The following is an 18697-nucleotide window of genomic DNA, read 5'->3' on the forward strand; positions in this document are numbered from 1 at the left end:
AGAAGGTCTAGAGCCACTGTTCGTGATCCCAGGCATCCAGGATGATCTTCTCCCAACTATTTAAGGTGGTCTAATAAAAGATAACAGATTCACCCAAAGAACCTTGTCTTCCTCTTGATGTGGTATGGAATTTTCTTCCTGGCATCATTTAAAAAATTTAAGGTTTTAAAGTTTAAGAGGAAACCAAAGGTAGCAGTAATGCAATGTTTAGATTCAACAGTAATTGATGATGTTGGGCTATTTCATAGTAAAGTAGAAGTGAAAAAATAATATTTATTTGTATTGCAGAAGCACTTAGAGTATACTGGTTCATGATGAGGGCCTTTGGTATTAGGCACCTTTCAAAGATGAGAAAAATATAATGCCCTTCCCTAAAGAGCTTCTACTGAGAGAACATTTTGATAGATTGAGCATCACATAATACCTCAATTATGGCAAGGAGATTCTCCTACATAGTAATCTCTGAGCTGGACTGTCCTTTAGAAATTGTTCTGAATAGACGAGTTTTTCATGCTTTCAGTCTGAAGCAGAAAGTTAAAACCTTTCTGTCTCTATATTTTAATAGAAAGGCCAATGAACTGAGTTGGAATACTTCATTTTCCTTTCTATTTCTTCCAAAATTTGAAGACTTAATGTAGGCCTTTGCTTGCTTGTTCTTTTCTGGTATTATTTTGTGAATATTGTATCTGAGGAGAATATCTACACAGACTGTACAAACCCCTGCAGGGGAAAATGCTTTGGGTGGCTTGGAAAATCTAGTTCTAAGTGGATAATAAAATATTGAGGAGGAGAGTTGTTTGATATCAGCCTATATTTTATAAGAGCAGGTATCTCTTCTCTGGTGTTCAATGGGTTATTTATTAGATCGACTAGTTCTTGAAATCAATTTTTGAATGATTATTAGGTTATTAGTGTATGGGTTTTTTGGGGTCACTAAGCTGTTGGCAGCTTCCTCTCCCAAAAGGTCTTTACCTTGAAGTATGGGAAGGGGTTGTTCCTTTTGGCTGTTGGAATTAGTCTATGTGAGATAGCTAAATAGTAGCTTTTTCTGCTAATTATTGGGAAGGAAGACTGGGCATCTTTGGTAACATTAAGATGATTTTGCAGTTACCCTGAATCAATGAACTTTCAGAATGTTTAATAGTGGTCTCAGTTTTGAACATTGTATTTTGTTTAAGATTTCTCCTCTGAGTTTAAGATTTCTCCTCTGAACTTGTCTTTTTAGGTGGAGTGGAAGCCACATCAGATGGGGACAGCCATTCAGACTAAGGCATATAACAACAGGGAAGTATCTGAGCCTCCTGGATGACAAGAGTCTCCTTCTCACAGACAAAGAGCAAGCTGATGTGAAATCTACTGCATTTTGTTTTCGGTCCTCCAAGGTACAAAATAAATATTCATGGGATGGTGTTGTTTGATTTATCTTTTTATGAACAAAACTATGATACAGTAAGTAAAAAAACAGAAAATGTTTCAAGTGAAAGTGCTGTCAAATATAATTAAAAAAATCCTTCTTAGTTTCTGTATTGATAGGAAATAATGTATTGACTAATAAATCAGGAAACTCAGACTAATATGAATACATTTTCATTTAGTATCAATTATGTTATTTGCCTGTAATAACATTGCCTGGTTTTGTGTACATGATGTTATTTACTTTTGAAATCTCTTCTTACCAGTTTGACAATTTTCCTGTGAATACAGAAGTTATTTCATTGTTTTATTCTAATGGATAAGATGAAAAATGGTTATTCATTTTTTCTTTTTATTAAATTAGGGAATCAGTTTTGTTAAATTAGATATTATCCTGGTGCTATTTAATCTACAATTATGGTAGTAAGGATTATGTTTCAATCACTTTAGCATATGCTAATAATGATTTCAAATTAGGGAGATGTACATTATTTGTGTAGTGTGTGATGTGTGCAGTTTAACATAATCCACTGATAGCTGCTTTAATTTTTTAAAATTATTTATATCTAACTGAATTGTGATATCATCGTAAATTTTAGTTATTCAGATTTTGTTACTTATAGGATCATTGGAAAGTAGGTCTGGACTTCACAAAGTTGAGTCCAGCTCCCTATTTAAGGCAGGATCATCCCTAATTAAACATCCCAGACAAGCTTTGTCCAGTCTGCTCTTAAAAATTTCCAGGGAGTTATTCCATAACTTCTTTAGGTAGAGTGTTCCAGTGGTTGACCAGCCTCATAGTCAGAATGTTCCTCCTAATCTCCAACCTACCCTTTTCTGTTTTTAATTTAAAAAACCCCTCACAAATACTGTAAATTTTTGTTAACATACACATGGAGATTACCTTAGTCATTCTTTAATTTCAGCAGGCATGCAAAGTCATAAATAATAATTAATGGGCAGCTGAAGCCAGGTATATAACCTTATTGTTATAACTTTGACATCTGAGGAGAGGACCTGATATTCGTGTTGTTTTAGTGCTTAGACAGTGGGCTTTTTCCTTCTTACTTAGAAGGATATTTGGAAACAGTGCAGTGATTTAACACCAAAGGAGGAAGAAAAAAAGACAACAGAATTCAGTCCTCTTTATGCAAAATACATACTAGGGAATATGCAATAGCTTGGTATAAATGAAAGATTTTATAGAAGATGCTAGCTACTGGGCCCTGAAAATATGCTCCTGGGGTAAGATCCTCATTTGTTTTTTCTAGTACCTTTATGCTGTGTAAGAGAACTAGAGTAGCATTAAGGATTTTGTGGTCTGATCCCTTGATCATTTCACAGTTAGAAATCCAATTTAATTCAGTGGAAGACACATGTTTTGGAAGGCTATAGCCTAGCAAACTCATTTGCACAATAAGTAATCTCATTCAGTGATGCATTTTTGTTCTTGCTAGTAACTAATGATTTTAAGATCCATTTTATTGAAAGAGCTGTTTCCTTTAGTTTTTCTATTAGAATTTAGGAAACCTCAATAACTGGGAAGAACTTTTAGTTAGGAAGAACTTTTTAGAAATTATTTGAAAGAGGAGCTAAGTTTAGAATTTTTTTGAAGCCACATACTAAATACCACATTTTAATCCTTTTCTTCGTTAAATGGAGTTTATCATTACTGCTAATACTGAAGGCCCAGTTTGCGGCCATCCTCTGTACGCCAACTCAAGGGAACAGAAAGAGCCTTACTACCTTGTACTGTTTCCTCTGAATAGGGGAATAAGACACCTTAGCTGCTGTATTTCTTGTTAGAAGATGAAGAGGAATACACAAACATTGCCTCTCTGGGTAATTACTTTGATGGGACATAGAGTGCACGCTGCAGATGGAATATGTCTGGAACAGCTGATGCTTCCTTGGAGCTGTGGGGAGAATAGAATTGAGACAGTGATTCCCTTAGACGCAGGCTCCTCTGTGGTTTGCTTTAGGGATAGCACAGTGCTGTGCTGTCCATTACTGATTGTTAGCCCATTAACAAGTTATCACACTCAAAATCTATACTAAGCTAGGAGTTGTTAACAATTTAGACAGTAACGGTGCCATCAGCTCCTTTAACATGTGGGTTGTATTTTAAGAGAAAGTAGCTTCATAAAGCAAATGTATTATTTGGGCGGTCGGCCAAACATTTGGTGCCTGCAAGTTTGGATATTTAGTTTCTCCCAATGAAGAAACTACTGTATTTTCACGCATATACCCCGCACACGGGTATAACCCACACCCATGTATAACCCGCGGAAAATTGCATTTTTGAAAAATAATCCACGCATTCCCCGCACCCATGTATTCCCTGCACCCCCTTGTATTCCTCGCACCCCCAGGGGAGGACTCCAAGCCAAGCGGCGCCTCCCTGCTGGGCCCCGGAGGCACCACTGGGTGTCCACTACATACCCTGGCAGGTGGTGGCTGCGCCTCCGGGAAAGAAGGAGATGGAGGGCGAGGCCCCGTATACACAGGGAGGCGGCACAGCCCGACCGGGCCCGCCTCCTGCAGCAGTGGCAGCACAGCCTGGCCTGCCTGGGCCCAGCGGGGGGGCGGCGCAGCCCACCCCAGCCCCTGTGACAGTGGCGGCGGTGCAGCCCAGCCTGTCTGGGCCCAGCGGGTAGGAAGCGCAGCCCGCCCTGGCCCCGGCCCCAGCCCCCATGGCGGCGGCACAGCCCGGCCTCGGCCCCCGTGGTGGCAGTGCAGCTGGCCCCGGCCCCCACGGTGACGGTGCAGCCCGCCCCAGCCCCGGCCCCCATGGAGAAAAAGTCTGTGGATAGCCCGCACCCCCGTATAGCCCTCACACATCCTTTTTTTTTTTGTAAAATCGTGTATACCCTGCGGGATATATGTGCAAAAATACGGTAAATGTCACTGAAATATAGAAAATATATAGACAAGGGCAATAATGATTTTTGTGATTGTATGTTTGGGTTGCTGCTTGTTTTGCATTAGACAACTACAAGGGCTTCCAAAGCTGATAGGTATTTTCAGGTTAAATCTCTTTATAACAGCATCTGCCACCCTTTCCAAACTGCGGGCTGAAACTACCTGGTTCCAATCTGAGGCAGACTGGGGGACTTGAACGGCATTCTGGTGATGGAAGGCTCTTCCCAGGCCCATGCTAGGGCCAGACGTGATAGTGGGAGGGCAGGAAGAATTAGCAGTGGCACAGACCTCACATGGGTATGGACAAAGGTGCCCCTGCCAGAATGCTGCTAAGGACTCTCCTCTCCTCTCCTCTCCTCTCCTCTCCTCTCCTCTCCGGGTCTGTAGGTTGGATCCAGTGACTTGGTAGGCTGGAATGAGCTGCAGTCCGTATGTTGTTGATCTCTGCTCTAGAAATTGGATATACAGAAACCAATTGACAATAACAGTAAGAACCGCTAAAATAGAGAAAGGAGTGTAATTAGACTTGATTGACACATTGGGTTTACTTTGCCCATTTATGGGTGTTCTTTTTGGCCTACAGATATTTAAACATTTTGCCAAGACATAAGTAGTGCTAGACTTTGTGCTGGCCTTGACTCTTACAGCTCTTTGTTGTGTTACCTATCTGGAAAATACATGTCCAGCTTTCACGGTATATTCTGAACATGTTCAATTCAACACATGTTTCTGAAGAGATAGCATAAAAAGGTTCAAAGCTTATAGTGGGGACCAGACCAGCAATTTTCTTAAACATCTTCCCATAAGCTGGGTTGGTTACTTATTTCTTTCTGGAAATATTTTGAAGATCTACAAAATGTGACAAAATATGTAATACTGTCCTTCTGCCACATGTAGTAGACTTTCTGAAGCATCCCTACTTCAAATAAAACATGAGGGTTTGATTTAACTGTTAAGAGCCCTTCTCTATTATATGCTGAACAGAGTAGAGAGAAAGAAGATCGATGGGCAGATCTGCATATAGCAGTGTATTGAAATAATCTATTCTTGACAAAGAATGTAAGTTTTAAAATGGGCCATATGTTATTTAACAGCTTAGACAAGTGAAAAAAATCTTAATAGCAATTTAAATATGGATTAACAAGGAGAAGTTAGATTGGGAAATGAAACCTGACTTGATGTTAATTTTGTGGACATCAAAATTCATTTTCACTGTAGAAATGTGAAATACACCATTTGGAAGAACTTGTAGAGAGACTGCCGGGTATCTTTTTGCACCTAGTTGCTGAAAATGAAACCAGTAAATTAGTTTGAATTCTCAGAACTTGTTAAAATGGTGTCAATTTTTGCTGTGAAATAGACTTGGCAATCAACAGACCTAGTGGGCAGGAGGAAAGAAATAAATAAAACTCATTACTAATAGATATCTTTACTCTTTAAACAAGCATGGCCATATAGCTGCTCAGAAAGAGTTCTTTCGAAGAGTAAAGAAGCTACATGGAGTCTCTTTCCCCCTGAAAGGTCATGAAAGAATAAAAAACATGCTTTTCTTTTAGTTCTGAAAGGCTTGTTGTGCTTATGCTAGTTAGTTATCTCAGAAGGAATAAGCCTTGGTAGGGCAGGGTCATCACACCTACTCTCACTTGTGAGCATCATCATGGGCAGTATGTCAGGAGAATGAGTTACATATTTCCTGTGTTTGTGGCAAATTCTTCTACTTACCCCACTAGCAGAGGCACATTAAGCAAGGTTTGCTCCTGGGGCAAACCCTGCAGGAGAGGAGGAGATAGGGGGAGATGGGCACATGGAATCTGAGACTGGAGGTAAAGGTGCAAGGTATAGAAGTCTTACCCATGCTGGGAACTCCAAAATAGTCTGCAGCTGTGCTGCTGCTGCTGCCACTGCCACCATGTGCTCTGCCTGGCCTGGCATTTGCTCTTAAAGCAGCAGCAGGGTGTTCATATACCCTGTAGGACTGCTCTTGCTGCTAGGGCACAGACTCTGCAGGAGTGGAGGATGATTCCCACGTCTGTCCTAAGTTGGAACCTGTGGCTGGTACCTCTTCTGCCCACCTCTAGTTAAGCTGCTTCCCAGTAGATAATGCCTTTTACTGCTTCCTTTAATGCATGTAGGTACCCCATTCCAGGGTGCTATTATGGCTTTGTTAGTTCTAAATGATCAAACTGAGAAATGGGAGGGACTCCATTTGTAGGGTTACCAGCTCCCCAAATCGCATTGCAAACCCAGGCATTTTGGCGCATTTATCTTGGAGTTCTAACTGTTTTGAAGCATGTGACTTTGATGTTTCATTTCTTTTAGAAAGGACATTATTAGCTTTCATGGTTTCAAAGTAAAGCCGTAAAATGTGATCCCAGGGCACTCCATAGACTCAGAAGATAAATTGAAAGAACTCAGTTTTATAATAATATTAAGTATCTTACTAGCTGAAACCTGCAAAACACTCATGATTAAATTTTTATTGCAAAAGTATTTCTTTAAATACAGAATTTTTAGTTCTCCTTTGATTGCATACTTCAGTGGAATCAAAACTTCTCACCCTTGAAGACTGCTTAAAGCTGTCCATGTGTAAACACAGGCTTAGCAATATAAATACATATTTTGTCAAAAGTCTGGCCTTGTGACTTGCTTATAGTCATAGAATAAGAAGGCCCTTGTACATGTGACTAAGGGCCCTTGTACACACGAGGAAATTTCCCCTTTCAGTGGTTTAATTGCCCTTTTAAGTGATTTAATTTTGTAACGGTGCACAAGTTCATTGGTATGTTACGATTAAGTTTTGTAACAGTGTACACATTTGGTGGTGTATTTCAATTTAGATGACTTTTTAATGTAGCAAACTAAAACATCTATAAGCAGAAGGAGAAAAAAAAATTGGAGGGGTAGACTATGCGTGCCTGCGTGCGCCCCCCAGCAGGTAAGTCTGTGAGGGAAGTGGCGTGGGGTGGAGAAAGAGATGTGGGGTGAAGAGAGGAGTGGGGCTGGGGCAGGGGCAGGGTGGGGTGCGGGATAGAGCTGCAGCTCATCCAGGGGGCACAGGGAGGGGGTGGTGGCTCCTGCCACTGCATGTGTGCTGGGAGGGCATGGGGGCCATGTGTTCCCGGAATTGTGTGGAGCAGAGCAGACTGCCACTGCGGGCTGGGGCCAGGGCTGTACCTGGTGGGGCTGGGCCAAGCTGCTTTTGGGGTGGGCAGTAGTGGTGCTGGGAAGGAGGTTTTGGGGGGCTACAGCAAATTTTGGGGTGGCTCTAGCCCCATCCCAGTGCTGCCACTGCCCGCCCTGAGCACAGCCTGGCCCAGCCCTGGTGGGAAGAGCCTGGTGCAGCCCCAGTCTACAGTGGCAGCCTGCTCTGCCCCGTGCAGATCTGGGGGCATATGCCCCCTCATGCCTTCCAGGGTGTGCATAGCAGCAGCAGGTGTGCCCCCTAGATGAGCCACCACCCCACCCCAGCTGTGCAGAGCATGTCCCTCCCCTAGCCCCAGCCCCACTCCCTCTCCCCATGGTTCTTTCCCCTCCCCCACCTCTTGCGGACCTACCGCTGCCCCGCGTTTGTGGGGGCTAAGCCCCATTAGCCCCCACTTCCACCGCTTATGGATACATCCCATGTATTTTAGTTTGCTATGTAACAAATTAAAGTGATATTCCTCACGTGTGCAAGGGCTCTGTCTGGAGAAGGCAGTGGGGGATGGTGCATGGGGTGCTGTCAGCCTGGGAGTTCTTGGAGAAGCTTGGTCTTGGCTGGCTTCCTGTGCCCCATGTATCATCCCTGCCACCTTCTCCAGCTTCCAACACACCCAGCTGCACTCCTGCTGCCTTCCTGGGCCAGCCAGCCTGTTCCCAAGTGGTCCCACATGGCAGGAAGGTGATAGGGATGGTGTAAGGGGCAGTGGAAGCCCACCAAGCCCAGTCTTCCCTGAGCACACCTTGGCTTCCAGTGCCTCGTGCATCATTGGATCCAGTGGGTGCTGCCTGCAAGCTGGGGCTGCACCTGCACAGCTAGCACCCCTCCTGGCATCCCTGGGGGGCTCCATTGCTGTGGAGGGAAGCTATGGTTCCCCCTGTAGCTCAGAGGTTGTGCAACCTGGCAGTAGCTTGCACAGGAAGTCTCTGCTAGGGGGTGGGGGAGAAGTAATGAGGGGCCTGATCTTTTTTTTTTTTTTTTTTTTCCTCTCAGAGCCTGCCTGTATCTCCTGCAATTGGGGAGCAAGCTGCCGGCAGGTCACGCAACCTCTGAGGTGCGGGGGGACTCTAGTGCTTCCCTCTGCAAAAGAGCAACTAATAATCTGTTTGTCTATAGATAGGCTGACCGTGAGAAAATCTGAGACACTGCCTGTACCCTGCACCCCCTGTGCACTCGCAAGTCAGTGGGGAGGGGCAGCATTCTGGGCCTGTATGCTTAGTTGCAAAGTGCCCTGCATTGCTCCGACTCCCAGCCAGATTGCACTCCACACCACTGCATTTTTGGGGTGCCTGTTATAATTCTCAACAGCCTGCCAAATCCAGCCTCTCAAATTGAGTGCTGTCCCAGCTAAATTAGGACATAACTACAGAAAATGACTAATCCAGGACAACACCCTACTGTTTCCTTCCCAGAGAACCACATTCTAGTAATGGACACTGATGTAAGTCTCTGTGTCAGCGGTTCTCAACCTTTTTTGTACCAGGACCCATTTATAAAGATCAATGGCCAGTCCCAACCCAGTGCCCCTCACTCCCGACCTGCTGACCCCCACCACCAGGCTGCAGCCCCCAGTGTGCATCTCCCACAACCGGGGAGTGAGCTGCCAGCAGGTTGTGCAACCCCTGAGCTGCAGGGGATCCTGGTACTCCCCCTGCCCCCCCCCATGGTGGTGGTGCCCCCTGGGCAGCACTCACCTGCTGGCACCTTACCCAAGCAGTCGTGGGGGCTGGTGCTGCTGCAGAGAGAAGCACCAGGTTCCTTGAAGCTCAGGGCCCACCAGCATGTCTGAGAGCTGTGGGAGAGGTGGGAAGGCTGTGGGGGAGAAAAAAATGATTGGGTCCCTCACTGCTTCCCCCCCACCTTTGGCAGAGCCTTCTGGCTCTGTGGCGTGGGGCCCTAGTGCTTCGTTCTAGCTCTGAGTTACCTGGATATCTGTTTGAAATACCTCAGGATTTATAATAATAACATGCTTATTCTGTCTGTCTGGAGCACTCTGATTGCTTGTTTCAGTAAGCGTTGTGATTGGTTGCTGAGCCAACCAATCAGAGTGCTCTGGACAGACAGTACACCTGTTATTATTATGGATGTTGTTTAAGGTATTAATACGATGGACCTAATGTTTAAGGTATTTAGGTGCCTAATCCATGCCTGGAGTTCAAGCCCATGATTAGCAGTTAAGCCCTTACATACCTATTTTTTTTTTGTAGTTGGCTTTTTTGTGATAACAAATCTTGTTTACTTAAACAGAATTCAGATGAATTCAGATTATTAAAAATTTTGTGCCATATTTGCTCAATTAGAAGATGAGTCCCTCCCCCCCCCCCATTTAACAAGCGGGGATGGGGGGAGGCGGAGCCCCTCTCCTTACAATCCAGCATGAGGCAGTGGGGGTAGGGTGGGGATATGCTCCAGCTCTGACCCCAGCCTGCGGTTGATGCTGGAGCTGGAGATAGTCACAGCTGCCACCTGCCCTCCCCCCACAGCTTGTACTGCATCTGCATGCCCTACCACTACTCCCCTGCAGCCCCCAGTCTTTCCCCCCTCCCACGATGCTGGTTCTCCCTCTCTCTCCCTATGCTGTACTCCTGCTTATGTTTGCTCGGAGCCAGCAGCTCCATCCCTGCTGCAACTCAAGGCATGGAGCATGGGTCCCGCCCACCCCATAACAGAAAGCTGGAGCCAGCACTGCTGCTCCATGGAGGGAGAAGTCTCTCCCTCATTGCTGGTGGTGCTATGGAGCTGGGCTGGAACAACAGCTCTGGCTCTGTGCTGCTGGTATGGGGCAGGCTGGAGCCATTCCCTATGCCCTGGATTGCAGCAGCTGCAAAGCAAAAGATTGGGGTGGGGGGAAGGTGGGGGTTGAGCGGCAGGTGGAGACTTTGGGGCAGAGGAGATGGGAAGAAGGGAGATGGGGACCTGAGACTGCAGGTGGCAGAAGCAACATGGGGAGAGGAGGAGGGGAAAGGGGAAGGGAGAATTGGGGCAACCTGAGCTGTGGGGGTGGGGCAGGCACAATGGTGAGTTAGTGGGAGGGCAGGTAGCAGGGGGTAACTTGCCTGCCTCTCTCTGTGCCTGCCTCACTGCCTACACTCTGCCTGACCTCTACCACTAGCGCCCCACATACACCCTTTACTGGCTCCCCCACTGTTTGTCCCCTACTGTCTGCTCCATTACTGCTCCCCTCATCACTTCTCCCTCCACTGCCTGCAGTAGTGGGGGAAGGGGAAGAAGTTAAAATGATCCTCCAATAATTACATTTCATGCATGGAAAATTATAATAAATGTATACATTTTCTCTGTGTAGAATCTAATTATTGTGGGGTTGTCTTACATTCAAGATCATCTTATATTAGAGTAAACACAGCGGTTGCTTTTATTTTTTGTTCACAAGCAGTTTCTCTGTCCTCTGCCTGAAGAGGACCTACATATAGAGCAGTTATTGCTGAAACCATGCTATTCTGGTGCCGTCGTCAAACTCGTTGTTGTTCAGATCTGGAGATTTATCTTTAACTTATTTCTCCTATAGACTATGTCTAAGTGTTTCTCCATTTTCCCTTCTTTTCTTCTATAATATTTCAAACATGGAACTGTTTGAGGTTGGCTTACAACACATTTCCTAAACAAAACTCAATATTCTTTAACTCTTTAACGTATATTTATTTATGGGCTTCTACTACATCTTGTCATTATCTATGGAAATGTATAGCTATCTACTATTAACTGAGGATTACAAATTCAAGATTGCTGTGTGTGTTTGGCATGTATAGCAGCTATTGGCATCAGAATTGTGGAAGCAAAATGATAGTCCATTTAAAAATCAAAAAGAAGTTTCCAGAAGTTGAATTTTTTTTTTATCCAGTATTGGCAATTGGAAAGTAAAATTTTAGTAGACATTATTATTTAAATATTTGGCCTGAAATTATTCAAAATCTTCATGTATGGGAGCTTTCCTTCTCCCTCCTGTGTTTCTAAGGATTGTCTGGGCTCTCCCAAGAAGGACATTATACATGCTTAACATGACCACTCCTTCCATTTCTCCTCATGCTCAGTTTTAGTTTTGCTGTTGTAACAGGGAGACTGTCTTGCAGTCTGAAGAAGAGTAAAAATAAACCATATATGTAACAGTCTTTTTCAAGTTCTTCTTTTTCCAAACACATTTAAAAGAGAGAAATAAAGCTTCTCTCAAGTAAATAGTGCAAACTGAAATTGTAGCTGAAGCATCTGTTGACTGAAAATATACCAAGGGGGTAAGGGAAGAATCCCACCTGTTCTGAAAGTGTCTACCAATAGATACTGACATGCACTTCTGACTGCTGGTTTATATTTCTTAACTCTCTGTGGAATCAGGTGCTTGCTCCCAGTCACACTTGATAAATCTGGGGTTTCATGGTTTATTAGTTTAATTGCTGGATTCTTGACAGTAGCTGTAGAGCTTCCCACTGAGGGACAGTATTCTAAGCCCTACTTGGGCAGATGCTGTGTCCAAATGTCTAAATACCCCATTGTAATGTATAAAATAATGATCAGCTGACAGTAATGGACTAACTTATTTACTTCTTATGGACTCAAAAGCATTGATATGAAACATATTTAAGAGATCTTTTCTTTGAACAAAGATGATCCTGCTCTCTCTTCTGGTTTTTTTCCACATGAAAAAGCCTCTTTCCCTGAATTTATAAAAATAGATCTCATATTTTTCAATACACTGAACAGTCTGAAATTAATTTATATGATTTTCTTCCATTTTATGAATATTTTATCTTAAATTTGACTATTCAGTTAGATTTTAAAGAATGTTGTCTTAAAGGAGTTCTGCCAAAATCTGTGAAGGAGAAAATAAGGGGTAAAATTGGAAAAGCAAAATGTATTTTTTTAATGTTGCATAGGCACTATATAGAAACATTAAAGTCAAATAGATTCTTAAGGTGTAATACCTGAACACACGCTTGCCTTGGTAGAACCCAGCTTCACATCAGTGTAAAAATACATGATATGTGTTACATATAGCAGCATTTCTCAACCTGTGGGTCATGACCCAAAAGTGAGTTGCAAAAATATATGAAAGGGTCGTGAACAAACTTCAACAACAGATCAACATACTTTAAAAATTGATTTTCTTTTAAAGGAGAAAAACATGGGAAGTAAGACTTTTCCCTTGTAGGCTGCAAGGAGCTGCTTGAGGTCCCCCATACTCCCCAGACTGGGAGCTGGGCCCTGGTGGTGGGGGTTAGCAGGTCGGGAGTGAGGGGTGCTGGGTCAGGACTGGCCATTGATCTTTATAAATGGGTCCTGGTACAAAAAAGGTTGAGAACCGCTGACATAGAAACTTACATCAGTGTCTATTACTAGCATGTGGTACTCTGGGCAAGGAAAATTGTGCATTGTCCTGTATTACTCATTTTCTGTAGCTATGTCCTAGTTTAGCTGGGACAGTGCGGGATTTAAGAAGCTGGTCCTGGCTGGCTGTCGAGAATTATAACAGGCATCCCAAAAATGCAGTGGTGTGGAGCACAATCTGCCTGGGAGTCAGAGAGGTGCAAAACACCTTGCAACTGGGCAGGCAGGCCCAGCACGCTGCCCCTCCCTCACTGACTTGAGAGCATGCAGAGGGTGGAGGGTGGGCACAGTGTCCCAGATTTCCTTATGGTTAGCTGATCTATAGACAAACAGATTATTAGTTGTTCCTTTGCTAGCTAGTGCTGAGGTGCTGTAAAAGTGCCTATTGTAGCAGAGTGGTTTTCTGTTCACTTTAGATCCTGGTGTAAGTTTCATTACTGTAATTTACATTGTTTTTGTGTACCATTGCTAGGGTGTCATGTGGCAAGACTCTAGGGAGGGTAAATCATGAGTTTCCAATGCTGATATTGAAATACAGTTATAATACATTTTGCTTTAATTCATTTGCACCAATTAAAAATACTAATTCTGTACTTTTTAACAGCATACACAGAATAAGACATATTTTATTATATTCATTTTCTTTTGGAGGGAATTTTTAATCTTGCTTAACTTGGGAAATTCTATTTGAACAACTGTATGTGAAATTGTTCTGTTAAGGTAGATGTCTCGTTGCTTTACATCACTGGAGAGTAATACAAATAACACAGGATGAGGTAGTGAATTTAGTCCCTGGTGTTTCTATTTGATTAAATAAATTTGGTAAATAAATTAGACCTTTGGTATATTTTACAAGATGTTGTTCTGACAGTGTATTAAACGTAGGATATCAGTAAGGTATTTCTGATAAAGTTAAGCACATATAAAAAATATATTCTGGATAAAATAGAATGCGAAGATGTCACCAAACTATAGTGTAAGAGACAGTAGCCTGGAGTCCTCCATTATTTGAAGTCTACATCATACCACTACAAAGCCATAACATAATGATTTTAATTTTCCTTCAGTTGTTTACCATTACTGATTAATAGGGGTGGATTGGGGGGGAGGGGCGCTGTGGTGCAGTTGCAACCTGCCTCCTCCCCATTTTGATTCCTGCTCCCCCCAAACTTTAAAACCAACTGTTTGGAAGGGGCAGTGGCATTTCCATTCAGGTAAAGCTGATAAAGTCAATTGACTTGGCTCTATCATGGTTCATTTAATATGATAATAATGACTCATTATCATCTCCCTGATTTTTGTTAATCTCCCTACTCCACAGGTATTAATGACTCTCTATCCTTTTTAATGGTCTTGATGTTTCACTATGCAGTGAAGTATTGGAGGCAGTGGCAAGATGCTCAAGATGATGATCCATTTTATAGTACAGGGGTCAGCAAGTCGTCCCCCCCCTGGCATGCATGCTGGAGCCTGGAACAGGAGGCCATTTTGCTTAGCACGCCACAGCCGGGCCAGGCTTCGAGTAGCTGCCACCAGCCGTGGAGCTCAGGCTGCTTGCCACCAGTGATGGGGAGGCTGCAGGCCCTGCTGCAAGTAGTTCAGGCTCTGTGGCTGGCAGCAGCTGCCCAGAGCCTGGGCCAGCTGCAACAAGCAGTCAGGAGGCTGCAAAGAGCTGCACCAGGCTCTGGAGGCCCAGCTGGGCTCCGTGGTGGCAGCACCTGCACATGCCCCAGGCCCCTTCCCGGCTGTGTATCTCAAGGTATGCATGCAGCTGCCACTACCACAGAGCCCAGCTAGAGATTCAGAGATGTGGGTCAAGGCTGAGATATTTTGGCACTCTGGCCAAAAACGTTGCCGACCCCTGTTACAGTAGATCATGAGGTTAGCTTTCTGACCCTTCTATTCTTAACTGAAAGGCCATCACCCTGCCCCAATCTTATCGCTTAATATTTTCTAGTCCCCACTTTCTTCAGCGTAGTATGTTTTTATCCTGTAAGACCCCTTTCTGCCATTTGACTCACTTCATACTCTTGCATTCTCTTACAACTATCTTCCAGTTTCCTATTCTCCACCAGCTATTCAAATCTATCCTTGAGTCCCATGCTCTTCAAGCCTATCTGTTCCCTTATGCCACCCTATGCTGCCTGTAAGAGTTAGAAAATAACATGTATTTGAGGATGATTTATTAAGGAAATAACTGATGACCCTTTTTATGCAGATTACAATTTATGTAAATTATTTCCATGAGAAATAAATTGAATTTCATCGCATTCATTTTGTTGCATGTTATTGCTTTAGGTTAGGTTGGTTTGGGTTCCTGCTATTCACCTTGCCAACATGCCAGTGGTATGAATTAACTGTACTTGAAACGGAGGCCGTGACATCAAACATGTTCTAACATGTCGTTAGCAACAATTTAATATTGGTTAAATAATATACTAAATATTATTTTAAATTCAATTTTTCATTAATATTCTTATCTAGCATGTAAAAATGATTCATTAAGATCATGGTTTAATATACATTTCCTAATAGACAGTGCAGTAGAACTATAACACCTTATTGTATTAAGCTTAATATAGCATATTCTCCTGCCCTTCTTAGCTATATTCATTTGAGAATTGTAATTGTAAAAATACTTTTTTTTAAAAGTATGTTTGTAGAAATCAGAATCTGAGCCAGTTTTCCAAATCCTGCATTTTGTGCGAGAAAAGTTCCATATTTTTCTATTGGAGAAAGACCTAAGAAAGTTTTAAGTGAGAAGTCAAACTGAGGAAAGGGAATCTTGGGATTTGGAAACACAGCAGAGTTGCATGAGTCAATGTCTCATCATAAAGACAATTTAAGAATCAGAAACTACAAATCAGCTTGTCATTTATTCATGGACAAATAGTACCTAATGTGGTTAATCCTGAACCAGTATTTTCACATATCTTCCTATTACAAACAACTGTGCATTTTAAAATGTTCATTATGTTGTCTTCCACTGGACTCTTTCCAATTTGTCTACATCCTTTCTGTAGTAGAGGGCCCAAAACTGGACACAGTACTCCAAATGCAGCCTCACCAGTGCTGAATACAGGGAATAAACACTTCCTTTAATATGCTGGCAACACATAGATTCATAGATTCATAGATGTTAGGGTCGGAAGGGACCTCAATAGATCATCGAGTCCGACCCCCTGCATAAGCAGGAAAGAGTGCTGGGTCTAGATGACCCCAGCTAGATACTCGTCTAACCTCCTCTTGAAGACCCCCAGGGTAGGGGAGAGCACCACCTCCCTTGGGAGCCCGTTCCAGACCTTGGCCACTCGAACTGTGAAGAAGTTCTTCCTTATGTCCAGTCTAAATCTGCTCTCTACTAGCTTGTGGCCATTGTTTCTTGTAACCCCCGGGGGCGCCTTGGTGAATAAATCCTCACCAATTCCCTTCTGTGCCCCCGTGATGAACTTATAGGCAGCTACAAGGTCGCCTCTCAACCTTCTCTTGCGGAGGCTGAAAAGGTCCAGTTTCTCTAGTCTCTCCTCGTAGGGCTTGGTCTGCAGGCCCTTGACCATACGAGTTGCCCTTCGCTGTACCCTCTCCAGGTTATCCGCATCCTTCTTGAAGTGTGGCGCCCAGAATTGCACGCAGTACTCCAACTGCGGTCTGACCAACGCCCTATAGAGGGGAAGTATCACCTCCCTGGACCTATTTGTCATGCATCTGCTGATGCACGATAAAGTGCCATTGGCTTTTCTGATGGCTTCGTCACACTGCCGGCTCATGTTCAACTTGGAGTCCACTAGGACTCCAAGATCCCTTTCCACCTCTGTGCCACCCAGCAGGTCATTCCCTAGGCTGTAGGTGTGCTGGACATTTTTCCTCCCTAGGTGCAGCACTTTGCATTTGTCCTTGTTGAACTGCATCCTGTTGTTTTCTGCCCACTTGTCCAGCCTATCCAGGTCTGCCTGCAGCTGTTCCCTGCCCTCTGGCGTGTCCTACCAATCCGTGCATCTACCAATGCAGCCCAGTATGCACATTTTTGGCTCATATTCAGCTTATTGTCCACTGTAACCCCAGGTCCTTTTCTGCAGAGCTGCTGCTTAGCCAGTCGGTCCCCATCCCATCTCAAGATGAAAGTTATATCCAGAATTCTGCATGAACTTTGCTGGTTTTCTCTCTCAAGAATTTCATAATGAATTTATAATTTTTGTAGGACATACAAATCTGGTTATATTTGTGAACTTTGTGATAGGACTCACATGGTTCCTTCCTTTCTTAAGCAGTGCATTACAAATTCAGAACTAAATTGGAGTTTGTTTTCTCAAATTACTTTTGTCAGCCTTTATAAACAAGCTGTCTCTCCAAATAATTGTTATAGGTGTATATGCAGGAATTTGTCTCTTAAATCTCTTCAAAAGGGTTATTGTGACAGGGTGAAACTGCCAGGAAAAGATTAATGGCGTGTTGCTTGTGATATGACTCATTGAGGAATTGAGGGAAGGAGTGTGGTCTCTTTCAGGGCTAAGGTAGTTGAGAAGAAAGGCCTTTATAGACTCCAATCCATGTTGGTCAAGGAATTTGCTTTGTTTTGTGTTGTTTGTGAGTTTTTGTGTTAAGAAAATATACCATGCCCTCAGACAAGTGCTCTTCACAGACTTAGGCAATGCACTGGTCCTCTCCAGGTTAGGTGGAGAGGCCCTACTGCACTGCACAGGCAGCCTGAAGATAGATTGAATCCAAAGGCCTAAGTAAAATGACTCATGGAAAAATGATAGCAGTAGCTGCAGCAGCACCAAATAACATCCTTGGTAGTGTTAGCAGAAATAATCAGGAAAGCCAGGAATAGTTTTTTCTTTGCCTAACAGATAACACTGGCCTAGACTCAAGGTTTTCTGACATAGTGTATTTTACCCTGGATGAGGAGGGTATCTCAGTAAGATGCAGGGAAACCCTGGATTATCCTAGACATTTTTGAATGTGTGGCAGGTGCCAAGTAATAGTCCTGAGGGGCGCTGCCATCAAATAGGGTTAGCTGAGTTTTCACAATGTGCTACAGATTTGACTTTGGCAGAATGCTTTGGAGCACTGAAAGTGGTTATCGTAAATTGTTTGAGCTCAGCAAGGAAGGCTACTGGCAACTGTTTCTACTGGAGAAAAATGTCTCAGGCTCTTGGCTTGTAGCAGTGACTTAGGACTTTGTTACACATTAATTTTAGGTGGCTCAGGGAGCTCTTGACCCCAGGATGGTTCACACATTAAAATATTAAACTAGTTTTAAGCACACATTAAGCATCTTAAAGTTGTGCCACTCCAGGGTAGGTTTATCTATTGTCTGTGTTACCCAACTCATGCTCTCAGCTACATATTAGTGTAACATGCAACCCGCTCCCCCTCCACCACTGCCCTGGATTGGGCCTGTTGCCCCTTCTACCCTCCAGGTTGGGTTGCCATCGCTTGCCGCCCCTCCCCCCCACCCTTCACATCCCCTGCTGGCCTGGATTAGGCCTGCTGTCCCCCTTTGCCATCCATAGCTGGCTTGGATTGGGTCCATAGCCTCTCCTTGCTCATCTGGAACAGGCATCCCCCAGGGCTCCAGATTGTCCTCCCCTACCTGCATCTCCTGGCTCACCTGTAGCTGCCAGCTCTGTCCCAGGGGAGTAGGGAGGGAAAGGGAACTCACTTGCCCAGCTGCCACTGCTGCTGCTCTCTGTGCTGGGCTCAGCCCAGACAGCAGCTGTGACTTGGTGGTGGTGACTAGGCAGGCGGGTTCTCCTTCCCTGTCTGCTCTTCCTGGACCTCACTGGCACAAATGAGTTGGGGGACACAGGGACATGGGTGAGC

The 18697-nt window shown here is 43.9% G+C and overlaps 1 protein-coding gene across 1 annotated transcript in view; it reads left to right on the forward strand.

The window, feature by feature from the left end:
• RYR2 (ryanodine receptor 2) overlaps nt 1-18697 on the forward strand; it is an 875416-nt gene that overhangs the window by 400821 nt on the left and 455898 nt on the right. The window contains exon 10 of the mRNA XM_059715710.1: nt 1226-1382. Within this exon, the coding sequence (XP_059571693.1) occupies nt 1226-1382 (157 nt within the window). The remainder of the gene's footprint in view (nt 1-1225; nt 1383-18697) is intronic.

The sequence above is a fragment of the Alligator mississippiensis genome, chromosome 1, assembly GCF_030867095.1.
Source record: "Alligator mississippiensis isolate rAllMis1 chromosome 1, rAllMis1, whole genome shotgun sequence".
In the NCBI taxonomy this organism is placed as follows: Eukaryota; Metazoa; Chordata; order Crocodylia; family Alligatoridae; genus Alligator; species Alligator mississippiensis.